Source organism: Rosa rugosa, chromosome 6, assembly GCF_958449725.1.
Source record: "Rosa rugosa chromosome 6, drRosRugo1.1, whole genome shotgun sequence".
NCBI classification, from domain to species: domain Eukaryota; kingdom Viridiplantae; phylum Streptophyta; class Magnoliopsida; order Rosales; family Rosaceae; genus Rosa; species Rosa rugosa.
This window is the reverse complement of record NC_084825.1, coordinates 47,656,034-47,669,459: the sequence shown is the minus strand read 5'-3', so window position 1 is coordinate 47,669,459 and position 13,426 is coordinate 47,656,034. Positions and strand designations below refer to the sequence as shown.

At 39.7% G+C, this 13,426-nt stretch overlaps 2 protein-coding genes across 2 annotated transcripts; one reads left to right on the top strand and one right to left on the bottom strand.

Annotated features, from left to right (window-relative positions):
* Window positions 1-1,225: 1,225 nt before the first annotated feature.
* On the bottom strand, window positions 1,226-4,762 carry LOC133716900 (probable LRR receptor-like serine/threonine-protein kinase At3g47570). The gene is made up of 2 exons (XM_062143541.1): window positions 2,098-4,762; window positions 1,226-1,683 (listed from the first exon to the last, which is right to left on the bottom strand). Exons 1-2 carry the CDS (start codon window positions 4,760-4,762, stop codon window positions 1,226-1,228), a joined length of 3,123 nt encoding a protein of 1,040 aa, XP_061999525.1.
* Window positions 4,763-11,868: 7,106 nt separating this feature from the next.
* LOC133716899 (uncharacterized) lies at window positions 11,869-12,276 on the top strand. The gene has a single exon (XM_062143540.1). It carries the CDS (start codon window positions 11,869-11,871, stop codon window positions 12,274-12,276), a length of 408 nt encoding a protein of 135 aa, XP_061999524.1.
* The last annotated feature ends 1,150 nt before the right edge of the window (window positions 12,277-13,426 follow it).

The following is a 13,426-nucleotide window of genomic DNA, read 5'->3' as shown; positions in this document are numbered from 1 at the left end:
GATATTTTTCAAAGTATAGGTATGAAAATTAATAGTCTGGAAAAGTTCAGACACTGTTTGGACGATTTTCCCTTTTTCTAAAAGCTTTTCAATTCAATCTCTATCGAAATTTTGTCCACATCCAACAAGCTAGGAAAGTTGTTTGATCCCACTACGATCAGATCAATTATAATTTCCTTTCCTTATGGAGATTTATAATCCTGGCAAAGATCTGCTGGCAGATTATGATTTTTGAGAGAGAGATTAGTGTAAGGTCTTTATTTTAAGTACTTGCACATTGATTAAACAATATGAAGTACACTTCATAATCCAAACTGTTTATGTTTTAAAACATCACAGATCTCCTCAAAAGTTAGGAATTTCTTAAATTTGTTTACTTCGTTGTGCGCCTAATATTGCAGCGAAGACTAGAGCCAAACAGAGCTTCTATGGACCTTACTGTCCATAAAAAATTATTACAACTTTCACCAAATCAGAATCAATAGATATATAGTACCTGTCGGATTGAATTAAAAAATGCTTGATTTTCTCTGAAACATGCTTAATTTTTGCTTTTTGGTGTAAAAAATGCTTAATTTTTTAACTAAACATTTTATTTGATGCTACATTAATTATTCATTTCTACAGGAGATATTGAGCAGAAAATGTGTGCGGGGCTTATTTGATGCATGAATGTGTTCGAAGAACATGTCACGACGAGTTGTCTGATTTTCCTGCAAGTAAAGATAGTTTGACTTGCGGGTTTCCATTTACCATGTTTGAATGTTTATGCATCAGGATTCAGGTGTTTGATTGCTGAACAATTGTATTACCTTCATTGATATATTACACATAATTAAGCTACAACATGGCTAGATTCCCTTAGCTCCCTCGGAAAATCCACAAAAGAAACACCTCATAAACAAGAAATTGAAATCAAGCACTCGCATTATTTAGCTACGTACAACATATTTCTTCCACATTATTATCAGGCAGAGTCAATAGGACAAAGCTGTAAGTGCACGTTCAGGACTTCAGGCTATCATGTTGGCTTTAGAAGCCTGCAGTACTACCAGGATTCAATGCCATGCAACTTGCAGAATGCTAACACCTCGTTCCCATGCCATACTCTAGACTGTAAGCTATCTGCACAAAAAAGAATCATGGATTATGCAGTGGTGCAGTAATATTTTGAAAAAGAAATATAATTTTCTGGCAAATGTCACAAAGAAGAAAATAACAGCACCTATCTTCTTCTTGGTCTCTCTTGACGGATCTGAACACCATTGTAAGCTTTTTGTATATGGTGTAGGTCCTTGTGTACATCCTCCATAGACATTCTGTTCCTCGGTAATTCTTCCGAGCATGCAAGTCCGATCTTAAGGATAGGAAAAATGCAGTTCCACAGATAAGCATTCAAATTCTCAGAGTCAGTGTTTTGTTCTTCTATTTCAATTTCGTTGTTGTAACGACTCGTGTTGGTCACTTCATTTTCTGTTGCTGCAGTTGCTGTCTCGTCTAGGAGAGCAGGGTCCACAATCTGCACAAGTCTTCCTGGTATGGCCGTCTTAACAAAGTTGTGGAGATTCAAACCGTCTTTGAACAATTCGTTGGTGGGCCGTCTTCCTGTGAACATTTCCAATACAAGGATCCCATAACTATATACATCTCCTTGTTTTGATGCCTCCACACCACTAGCGTACTCTGTGAATACAGGATATATTATATATCAATGCTCTGTGAGTCTGTATAGTACATGACTACATGCAAACTTTTTCATCAAGAATGTTTACCTAGTAAGTGATCAACCATATTCTGTATGTTATGAATATGTTATACGTACTATATAAATGAATTTCATATCCGGATGAGACACGGAGAATCATATTCTTTCTATCTTTAAATAAAGTGATCAACCACATCTTATCGTTTACCATTACAATCATTGAGATGTCATGTCTTCAATCATATCTATTGTTTCCCAACTTTATTAACAACTTTCTCATTTGTTGTTTGTGTATCATAACCTAACAGGCTCCAATCATAGCTATCTTCAATTATTATCATGTAAAAAACTATAACAAATCATAAAGTGGTATGTAGAAGCTAGATTGTTACCTGGAGCAGCATAACCGATCGTTCCCTTCATTCCAACTGTGCTACTTTGATTTTGAGAGGAGTCCTTGATGAGTCTTGCTAACCCAAAATCACCAACACGAGCAACCATGTCATCGTCAAGAAGAATGTTACTTGGCTTCATGTCACGGTGAATGATTTGTGGTTCACAATGGTCATGAAGATAACATAATGCAGAAGCCACGTCAACAGCAATGTTCAATCGTTGAAGAAGGTTCAAGCTACTTGATTGGTCTTCACCGTGCAGCCACTCCTCTAAGCTTCCGTTTGACATATATTCAAACACTAGCGCTTTGAATTCATTACCATTGTGATCCATGCTGGAGCAACACGTTAGGATCTTCACAAGATTTCTGTGCCGGATATTTCTCAGTGCATTGCATTCTGATGTGAAACTCTTGGAAGCTCCTTTCTGTTGAAGGTTGAGGACCTTTATGGCAACTACCTTGTTTTCTTCCTGGTCAAGAATCCCTTTGTATACAGAGCCAAAACTGCCTGATCCAATTAAAGCGCTTCTGGAGAATCCGCCGGTAGCTTGAAAAATTGTCTGGTAGGAAACCTTTGAAAGGAAACTGATTGATGATTCTGCAGATAATGGTTTCTTCTTCTGTTTTCTCCTCCAACAAAGAACAAATAAGATTGCAAATAGAAGAAAGCATCCAACAACGGAAGAAATCGTGAGCTTTAGTATGAAACCATGCGCCTTTCTCTGCTTTGATACATTTACCGGGCATGCTGGTAGGTGCAATTCCGAAACACCACCACAAAGTTTAGTATTTCCAACTAATGAAATTGCGCTTGCATTTCGAAAGGCTCCTTCATTTGGTACCTCACCCTCCAAATTATTGAAAGAAAGGTTCAAATATAGCAGGAATGGAAGTTTCTGTAGGTCGTTTGGAATTTGTCCGGACAAATTGTTTCGTGAAAGATCTAGATACTGAATACCTCTCAAAGTAGCCAAAGAAGAAGGTATCATACCTTGAAAGAGATTTTCTTGTAAGTAAAGATATTCAAGGCTTTGACATTCCCCAACGGTTTCTGGAATTTCTCCCGTCAAGTTGTTTCCAGAGATGTCCAGTGCCCTGAGATTCTTCAACTTACCCACTTCTACGGGCAGACTACCAGTTAGTGAGTTTTGTGATAAGTTGAGATAGAGAAATGAGGAAAGACCAATAAAATCGGGTGGAATATCTCCACTAAGCCTATTCTGCGAAATGCCCAAATTCTGCAAATTTGGAGGAATGCTTGGAGGAAGTCTTCCCTCTAGTTTATTTCCAGATAACTCGAGTTGAAACAAATTAGTGAGGTTTCCTATGAAAGATGGGGTTTGCCCTGATAATCTGTTTCTATGTAAACCCAATCGTTGCAGCTTTTGCAACTTGCCAAGAGAGCTAGGAATGACACCTGTGAACAGGTTCTCATTCAGGCCCAACACTATTAAATTGTTTAGATTTTCAAATGTTGAAGGAATCATTCCTGATATTTGATTGTTTCCAAGGTAGAATGTATCAAGTTGGATAGACAAATTGGCTACAGAATTGGGCAAAACACCTCCAAAATTGTTGGAGTCGAAATCAAGAAGCTTCAGTTTGCTGCAATTTGTCAATGATGTTATGAAACCCAAGTCATTGATGGAATTACTTCCCAGATTATTTCCACCTATATAGAGCCACCTGAGATCTAGAAGATTTCCAAAAATTTTAGGAACTTGACCCACAAAATTGTTTATGCCCATATCAAGTACTTGAAGCTGAGAAGTATTGGAAAATGAAGCTGGGATTTGTCCAGAGAATTCATTTCCGCCGAGGTACATTTTTTGGAGATTGGGCATGTTTAAGCCTACACCAGGCGGAATACTTCCCTTAAAATTATTAACGGTTATTCCGAAGATTTGCATAGATGATATGTTAAAAAGGGAGGGAGGGATCATACCAGAGAGATTATTCATACTAATTCCGAAGAAAGACAAACTTTTCAATACACCTAGTTCCCCTGGAACATCGCCCACCAAGTTATTACCGGACAAGGAAAGCGATGTGAGTGATGAAAGATTTCCCAAGGAAGGGGGGATACCTCCCGACAGATTGTTTACCTCAAGATTAAGATCCACAAGCTTCATCAATGAACCAATCTCCAATGGAATTTTGCCGGTAAGGCGGTTTCTTCCAAAATTTATTTTGCTCAGTTCAGAGCAGAATGTCAGGTTAACCGGAATTCCCCCCTCCAACATGTTGAAAGTTAGAGCGAGAATCCGTAGTCTGAACAAGAGATCAACTTGCTGTGGAATCTTGCCAAAGAAGCTGTTGTTTTGAAGGTTGAATGTCCTGAGAAAGGAGAGGTTGCCAATGTAAGGTGAGATGGTGCCATGCAAATCGGAGCTTTGTAGGTTCAAGGCTGTTACTCTTTGATGCCTTGTGTTGCAAGTAATTCCTTGCCATTTGCAAAAGTGAATGGATTCGTTCCATGAGTTCAATAATCTTTGTGGGTCAGTGACTATGGATTCTTTGAGCTTGAGCAAAGCGAATCGATCGGTTTCATTGCTCAACGCGTCTGCAACGTTGGTAGGTTTGGAAAAGATAATGAAAAGAAGAATGGTAAGCACATGAAGGTATAGAGAGCAGATGGTGGGTATATGAACTAGCTCCATTGGGGTTGCCGGTAAAAGCTGCTGATACTTGAATGGACATACTCCATCAGTTTATATAGTGTAAGGTGGTGGTCATCAGATCATCAAAGGTAGAGAGTGATCTACCAAATATCTTAAAAGAAAAATCGTTTACAAATCACAGAATATATTTTTTTTTTTTTGGCCTTTGTCAATGGGAACCCAAAGGCTTCCTAGGCCCAAGATAAACCCCTTCGGGGCATGTGAAATGCTCCAACTGTGCATTGCAGCACAGTGCCTAGCCACTTTGACAGCTTCGGAGTTCGAACCTAGGTTGGGGAGCATACCCAACAAGACAAGAATCACTAGGCCACTTGCAGTGGTTTAATCACAGAATATATTATATAGTCTTTAATTAGGCTCATCAGACATCAGCCATCATCTATATAATAAAAAAAAAAAGAGATTGTTTTAAGAATGTTATAGTTTTATCATATTCAGTACCGGCATGGTTCATCAACCAATTTTCAATTTTGTATTGCCATTCTGTTGGGAATTTTACCGAAAACCATAGGTCTGTTATATTTTCTTCTTCATATAAGATGTTCATCCTCCAATCAAGTTTAAAGAACTTGTTTAATCACGATTAGATTAAAGGGTTTGACGGCTAATGATCATTGTTGTACCACATAAGTTGATTATGTATAAATGTTATGATAATTTGTGTCATTTAATAGGTAAGTTGGCGGTATTAAGAAACTGGTAAACAAGGTGGCGCTCCATTGCTTTAAATATTATTAAGGTGAACAATTAATTTGTTTGACGTTGACATGATATTTTTTATTTTTTTTCAAAAAATTTGACATGATATCTAAGAAAATGTGAGTAATTAATTGAGTATTATCAATAGTCTTATCTTTCTTAATCCCCAATATAGTTTCACCTAATTATCACGAACAATCTTTCATGGTTCTGATTGTTATTTTTTTTTTAGAAACATGTCAACTCATTTTATTGATCAGCAAAATTACATATAATGGTCCATCTCGATGGGACTGTCAAAAGAATTACTTCCTAAGTAAATCAACAATTTTAAAGATCATGACGCTCAGCCAAAACTACCCTAAAACATCCATGGGAATTAAGGGGCACAAATGCTACAGACATTCTTGGCGACATATTCTGAGAGAGAACCTACAATCTCCTTTCCCAGAAGAGACGAAATTCTTACACCATAAAAATAGAAAAAAGAAAAGAAAAAAGAAATCCAAGCCCAAAGAAGTAGGCCCAGACCCAAACAACAAACCCTAGCAGATGGAGGCCCAAAAGAGTGTCAAGCCTAGCTGAGATTGATGAGGCCACCCAGCCACTTGGGCACCCCGTCCAACAGCCGCCAACCACCAGTCTGCCTCCCTTCAACGACGCCGGCCGAGAGACTGCAACCTTCGCCAGACCAAGACGCAGCCAACCCCAATCCAAAAACATCAGACCGTTAGAGCCCCAGACTGATGCCCAGCCTCCTGAGGACCAGCAAACCCGAGACCACAATCCGTCGTCGCCGTCGATCTCCTCAGAGGCAGAAACTGACGACGTTCATCCGCCGGTCTAGGCCCACCTCGATCCGCCGCTACTCGCTACCACCTCTGTCAATCAAGCACCGCATCCATCGCAGCCCCCATAAACCGCACAGTCGCTGCCCATGTCACCCGGCCAGCCAATATAATGTTACGTAGGAGTGTAAGAGCAAAGTAGACGTAATAGACAAAAGACCATACAACAAGAACACTAATGGGCAATATCGGAATATCATTACAGCAATCCGACGGTCAGTGAGTCCTCCTCCACCCTCGCATCACCGTCCACCTCACACTCATTTTGCGCCTCACCATCGTCGTCCTCCCACACCTGAAACGTTTCAGAAACTGAAACCAAACACCATATTTAGTTTTCTTCCCCTATTTCAAATCAGACCAAGAATACAAAACAGTAGCTGGATGATGATAATCATCACTGTGTTGGCTAAACTCTTCAAAAAAACCCTCACAAAAACAACATCATCCTCAGGTTCTCTCTCTCTCTCTCTCTCTGTAATTTGATTTTAGTTACCAATGCTGAAAATTGTCGACGTCGTCGTTTAGTGGAGCCCCTGATCTAATCAGAAGGATCAGAGGCTCTATGGAGCTCAATGTCGATCAAGAATTATTTGAATTTTGAACAAATCAGGATCAAATGAGATAATGTACCTCGAGGATTGAATCAAAAGTGATTGATTTTTGTTGACAGTATGCATCATAACTCACACATCATCACTGACCTGGACAGAGTAGAAGATGTGTCACACCCCGAATTCTGAATTTAAGTAATTCATATTCGAAGCATGAACCTCAAATACCCTGTTTATAATCTCAGAATTTTTTTCTCAAAATCAACTGCACATTACACCTCTCGATAATTACATAAACCAAATCCTCAAGCTACTTATTACAGTACACTCTCACCAAAACAAATTATAAAGCTCAAGAGAGCACAATTCTCCTCACAAAACAAATGCTATAAATGTAATACTAATATTCTAAACCGCACGATCACTGCCCTGATTCTCCTGACCTGTAAGACTACCCGCTACACAATTTGAATAGTGTACCGGGAGTTGCAACAACACAAAACCCGGTGAGCTTTTGACAGCCCGTATGAGTAAACAAGAAAGAACTGTTGATTTATTCAATTATATTTATTATAACTCAAGTAAACAATCGACGCACTCACAATGTAATTCCAAAAATCACAGAAACATATATAAGCATATTTATTCTCGATACTTCTTTTAAAACTCAGCATTTGACTGATCACCACCAACAAATATTGCAACATTAATATGTGAAATAACATTAAAGCAAAGCATGCTTGATTCTCTTTCCACTAACACCTTCACATATTAACAATATATCACAAATAGATATTTGATCAAAATAATATAAGTACACTTTTCTTTTTAGTGAATTTTCGGATTAACTGGTAACAAATCATAAATACAAGTGCTAGGGTCCAACGTACTATACCCAAAGCACGAGTAAGCCAGGTTGACTGGTAACAAATCATAAATCCACGTACTAGGGTCCAACGTACTATACCCAAAGTACGGGAAAGCCGCAGCATACTAGGGTCCAACGTACTATACCCAAGTATGTATACTCAAAGTAAGCAACCTTCCTAAGAGTATAATAGTGCACTATCTGTAGGGACTAGGGCCCAAGACTAACTTCCACATATCACCAAAACACATTTACCAGTAATTCACTTAAGCACGGGGTAGTAGATAACACCCGACTTCACAATTGTACTTCTCAGACATAATCAAAATCACCAAAATACAATCTTTATGATTTATAGATCATATATATGTATATGTACACCCACATAAAGAGACATATTATTTCAAGACAAATCTTTATTTCTTAAAATAATTTCCACATATTCACCATTGGGCATATAAAATAGCTTTCACACCACATGATCAACATTTCATTATTCAACAATTAAATGCGAGATTAATAGCTTGAATAATATCCAATTCATTCTCAATTATTTCATCACACCAATCACACGTCAACCAATATATATATTCCACGTAAATATATATATACGTAATCATCCGCTCAGGGATGACCACTAATACCAACTATAGTTCAAGCATAAAAACCGTGAAATTCATTTGTATAATAAAATCATTTTACTTACCTATGGACCGTAGTTGATCAAGTCCATATGATTGAAAACAAATATTTATTCCACAAATATTTTCACACAATTGCGACAAAAATAAAGTAATTAAATTTATTCGGTTCGTAATATGAACCACGTGAGGTTTACTCACCTCTAATCCAGCTGCGTCTTCTTAACAGCTAAAACAACAATTTTCCCGAATTGTCCGCCAAATCAATCCGTCGATAACCTAATCCAATAATGATCTTAACTTAGCCAACAACTCATAAATGCAATTAAACGACGATCCAACGGTCAGATTCAAATTAAACGATGATCCAACGGTCAGATTCAAATTAAACGATGATCCAACGGTTGGATCTGAATTTAATGATGATCCAACGGTCGGATCCTCACGGATCGCCTTTAGGATCATCCTCCAAAATTATCACGAAGATCCAACGGTCAGATCTTCCTGAATTGCCCTTACTAACATCTCCACAAAATTATATGAAAATCCGACGGTCGGATTCTCACGAATCGCCTTCCGAATCACTATTTCTCAATTATACGAAGATCCAACGGTCGGATCTTCGCCCGTGTCCTCACAAAGTCACCGGGACAGTCATACGATCAACATATTAAAATTTGAAGTAAAACCGATGGTCTGATCTTCGCAGATCGTAAACCGAAGATAAAACGTAAAAACCGTAAATAGTAACGTAAAAACGTAAATCCACTATTTATCAACTTTTTCTAACATGACCAAGTTATATATCAAAACGCTCGTATGGATGCATAGATCATCGCCTAGATAATGAAAACTCGAAATATGGTCTGACGCGCCGCCACAAGCGGTGGTCAGTGGGCGGTCAACGCGGCGGTCAACGCCGGTCAACCACCTCAGATGGCAAAGTGACCAACTACAAACTGGTTCAAAATGAAAGGGTGGTCGACTTTCATACCTGGAGCTAAGTCTGGTTTGGCCTAGATCGTCCTAGATCAAGCGTTGAAGTTGGATTAATCTCGTGCGTCTGATCAGATTTCAGATTAAATCAGGGACGTCGAAAAAGTCAAACCATGATCTAGCGTTCTATACACAAAATCGTGATGAAAGGCTTACATGGGGATGATCAGCATGAAGAGGAGATCACGAAAATGGGAACGATCGGCCCATGCAACGCCGGAAAAGTGGTTTTCCGGTCGGGTCGGGTTCTAGCTTCGGGGGGGCTTCGATCCAGGTTTGGGGGCAGCGGCGGTGCAAGGGGAGGCCACGAGGCGGCTGGGCGTGGCACGGCGAGTCCGGAGAGGGCCGGGTCGTGGCCGGAGGACGCCGGGAAGTGCCCTTTCCGGCCGGGTCGGGTCGGCAGAAACCCGGCGGGTCTGAGGCCGAGAGAGAGAGACCGGAGGGACTGTTCCGCAAAAATGAGATTTTTTCGTCCTTAATGAAAAATTCTGATTTTTCTGCTATTTATAGAAAAATCTCAATTTTCAAATATTCATAACTTATTCATACGAACTCCGAATATTGCGTTCCACATATGCACGCGATCGTATCGACGAGCTCTACAACTTTAATGAAGGAAGTTTTCCCAAATTTTGAACGCATAAAAAGTCAACTTTGTTGACCCCCTAAAAAAACGTTCGTTTTCGAAAATAAAATCGTTCGAACTAATTCCACAACTTCTCCAAGCTCCGTATTCGCTCCTACTATCGTAAAATCATTTCTAAAAATCCATGGAATTTAATTTGGATTTTTCGGGGTATTACAGTCTACCCTCCTTAAAGAAATTTCGTCCCGAAATTTAAGCGCACTACCTATCGATCAGGTAAGGCTAGCTCGTTCAAAAATTCAGTCCACACTCTCATGTATTGTAAGAATTGGAAACGAGACCTTCATTTCATCTCAAACAACCTACCACTCACAACAACACTCCAGAACAAGAAAGCATAGGCTTGAGTTTAACTACAAACATTAGCCAAATTCAAACGCACAAAACAATGTGCAGAAAACAATGCTTCACTAAATCAAGAATTTATAAAATTCAAACACCTTCACAACGTCTTCTTATTCATTATGGGCCACTTGGGCCTACTTGTGGGGTCTAGGAGAGTCCACTAGCACGCGTTCACTCCCTGTGATGATGACTTGGGCTTTCTCAATCCTTGGGCTAAGCACTAGGGCTGACCATTTGGGCTTGAAGAAATCGGACCAGCTGCAATTCGAATCAGCAAGAACCAATTTGGGCTGAAAACTCGGCCCACCGACTTTCGGCTCGGCTACGGTATGAAGTTGTACATACCGTATATATATGTCCGTATATCGAGTATATACGAGATCCAAAAATATTTGTAGGAGGTAAGGTTCGAAATCCTAACCTGCTGCGAGAAAGCTCTGCTCCCAACCACTGGAGCACAAGCTGTCCTTATTATATTATGTACAAATATAAAACTTATTATGTCATAAGCGAACATAATCAAAAATAAAAGAGGGGCAAGGTTCGAACCTTAGACCTCTTGTACAAGAACTTCTCTCTCAGCCACTAGAGCACCAGCTGCTCTCGCTGCTGTCCTTATATTTCTTTTATTTATTCTATTATAAGCAATAGAATAAAAACAAACCGTCGGCACACTCCACGTGCTACGACTCGTCTCTTCCGTGATTTACGAAAATCAGATCACTTTCGGCTAAAGTTGTCTGCCACAGCTCCTCGAGATTCGTTCTGTCCCTTACGCGCTCTCCACGCGCCAACAACTTTTCCGTGTTTTAGGGCGACTTTAATCCAACGCGTAGTTTGAATCTCTGAGATCGTCCCTCCAACGGTGGAGATCTGCTCACCTTGTTCTATAAATAGATGCATTCTGGAGAAAAACTGTTCACACCAAAGGAAAAAAAAATTTCTTCAGAGCTTTCACCTTTCTCTCTCAAATCCTTCAGCTTTTCTCTTCTCAAATCTGATAACTCAAATCCTTCAGTCCTTCCCTCACTCATCTCCAATCCTTCGAACAACAATCTCCCTCAAACACTCAACATCGTCGTTCTTCAATTCTTGTATTCTCAAAACCCATTACCAATGGAAAGACAAACTCGGCAACCAATGACTCCACCAACTCTGCAACTGTTGGACCCACAAATCCAGCACTCTCCAGATCTACAAATTCAGCAACCTCTGGATCCACAAATCTAACAACGGATCGAGGATGAAGGAAGCAACACAGCAGCCGGGAGTAGTGCCATCACGCCAATCAGGCCGACCAGTATCCGGTGGGCTCCCACACCATATCAACTAAGAATCCTCCAGGAGCTTTACTATGACAAGGCCTTTAAATACCCAACCCCAAAGAAAATTCAAGAGATCTGTCTCCATCTGAAACAGTATGGACAGGTTGAGGGCATGAACGTTTATTTTTGGTTCCAGAACCTCAGAGCTCGAGACAGACAGAAGATGAGGTTAATTCAGAATATTCGGGTTGGCGGATCTCTCGATCTCAACTTTGGATCCACTAGTTCTACTGATGATGGTGGGTTTATTGATGTCAATTTTGGGCCACGGGTTGACTGCAGTGTTGACCGGTATTCCTCCTCACCCTTCAACACTAATACTAGTACTTACTCCTTTGGCACAAAAGAAGGACAAACTTTCATGGAACAGCGAGGGGAAGATCACCAGGAGATTGAAACTCTTCCTCTGTTCCCCATGCACGGTGAGGACATCTTTAGCGACCTAAAGACTACTTCCGAGGGAGGTAGCGGCTATGGCTACTGTTCCGGTGGCTCGGGCGGCTACAACGGTGGCTCTCACGTTTCTCTTGAGCTCAGCCTCAACCCATCCGAAGCTGCTGACTTGGCTTAGTATAGTGTAGTCTCTTTTTCTTTTCTTTTTTGTAAAGTAGTTAAAATCAATAAGATTGAATGTATGTTGATACTTTTCCAAAATCACAACAAACACTCAAAATAATTTCGAACACAACAAGGTAGTATTGCACACACAAACAAAGTTATAAAAGATTCATTTGTGAAACAATAAAAGATGCATCATGCAACATACTACATAGAACAACACTTCTTCAAAAGAAGTCACACGCAAAAGTCTACTATAGACATCAAGCACAGCCTGTCACAACACACCAAGGAATTAGGTTCTCCAGTATCACACTTCACTTTAGTAAGAAAAGTCTTAAGCCTAATAAGGCACCTCTATTCCTCACACCTTGCTAAAATTAGCATCCATTTGTCTCATAATCTCTCACACTCCTATCATATTGAGTTGTAAGATCAATTCTCTTTCCAACTACTCCTAACTCCTAAATCCTCAACATTTTTCACCATTTCAACCTAAGAATAGAATTCATCACATCAACCACTAATGGAACAGGCAGCTCAACCTCTAATGCCTACACCTCATCCTCAATTGTCTCCATAGAAAGATCACGTTCCTACACCAGACTAGGCCTCTACCAAAGGGTCTACTTCACTCCTTAGTTATGCTTCCCAATTTGTCCATTACTTCGGAAGCATAGCAAAAATTGTTTAAAACTTGTATAACACTCAAACATAGCATCAGTCAATACAAGTACCTAATAACCAATATACTAACACACCAAGGGTATTTCATAACTCCTAATACGACCAAACGTCCTAGATGACTTCTAACACTCTTACATACCAATGACTTGATCAATACTGAAGAGCACACGATGGGGATCCGCTGCAGACGGGCCATCACTCGGAAAGTATTGACAAATCATTAAGTATGCACCTCACGCTCTGATACCAATCTGTCACACCCCGAATTCTGAATTTAAGTAATTCATATTCGAAGCATGAACCTCAAATACCCTGTTTATAATCTCAGAATTTTTTTCTCAAAATCAACTGCACATTACACCTCTCGATAATTACATAAACCAAATCCTCAAGCTACTTATTACAGTACACTCTCACCAAAACAAATTATAAAGCTCAAGAGAGCACAATTCTCCTCACAAAACAAATGCTATAAA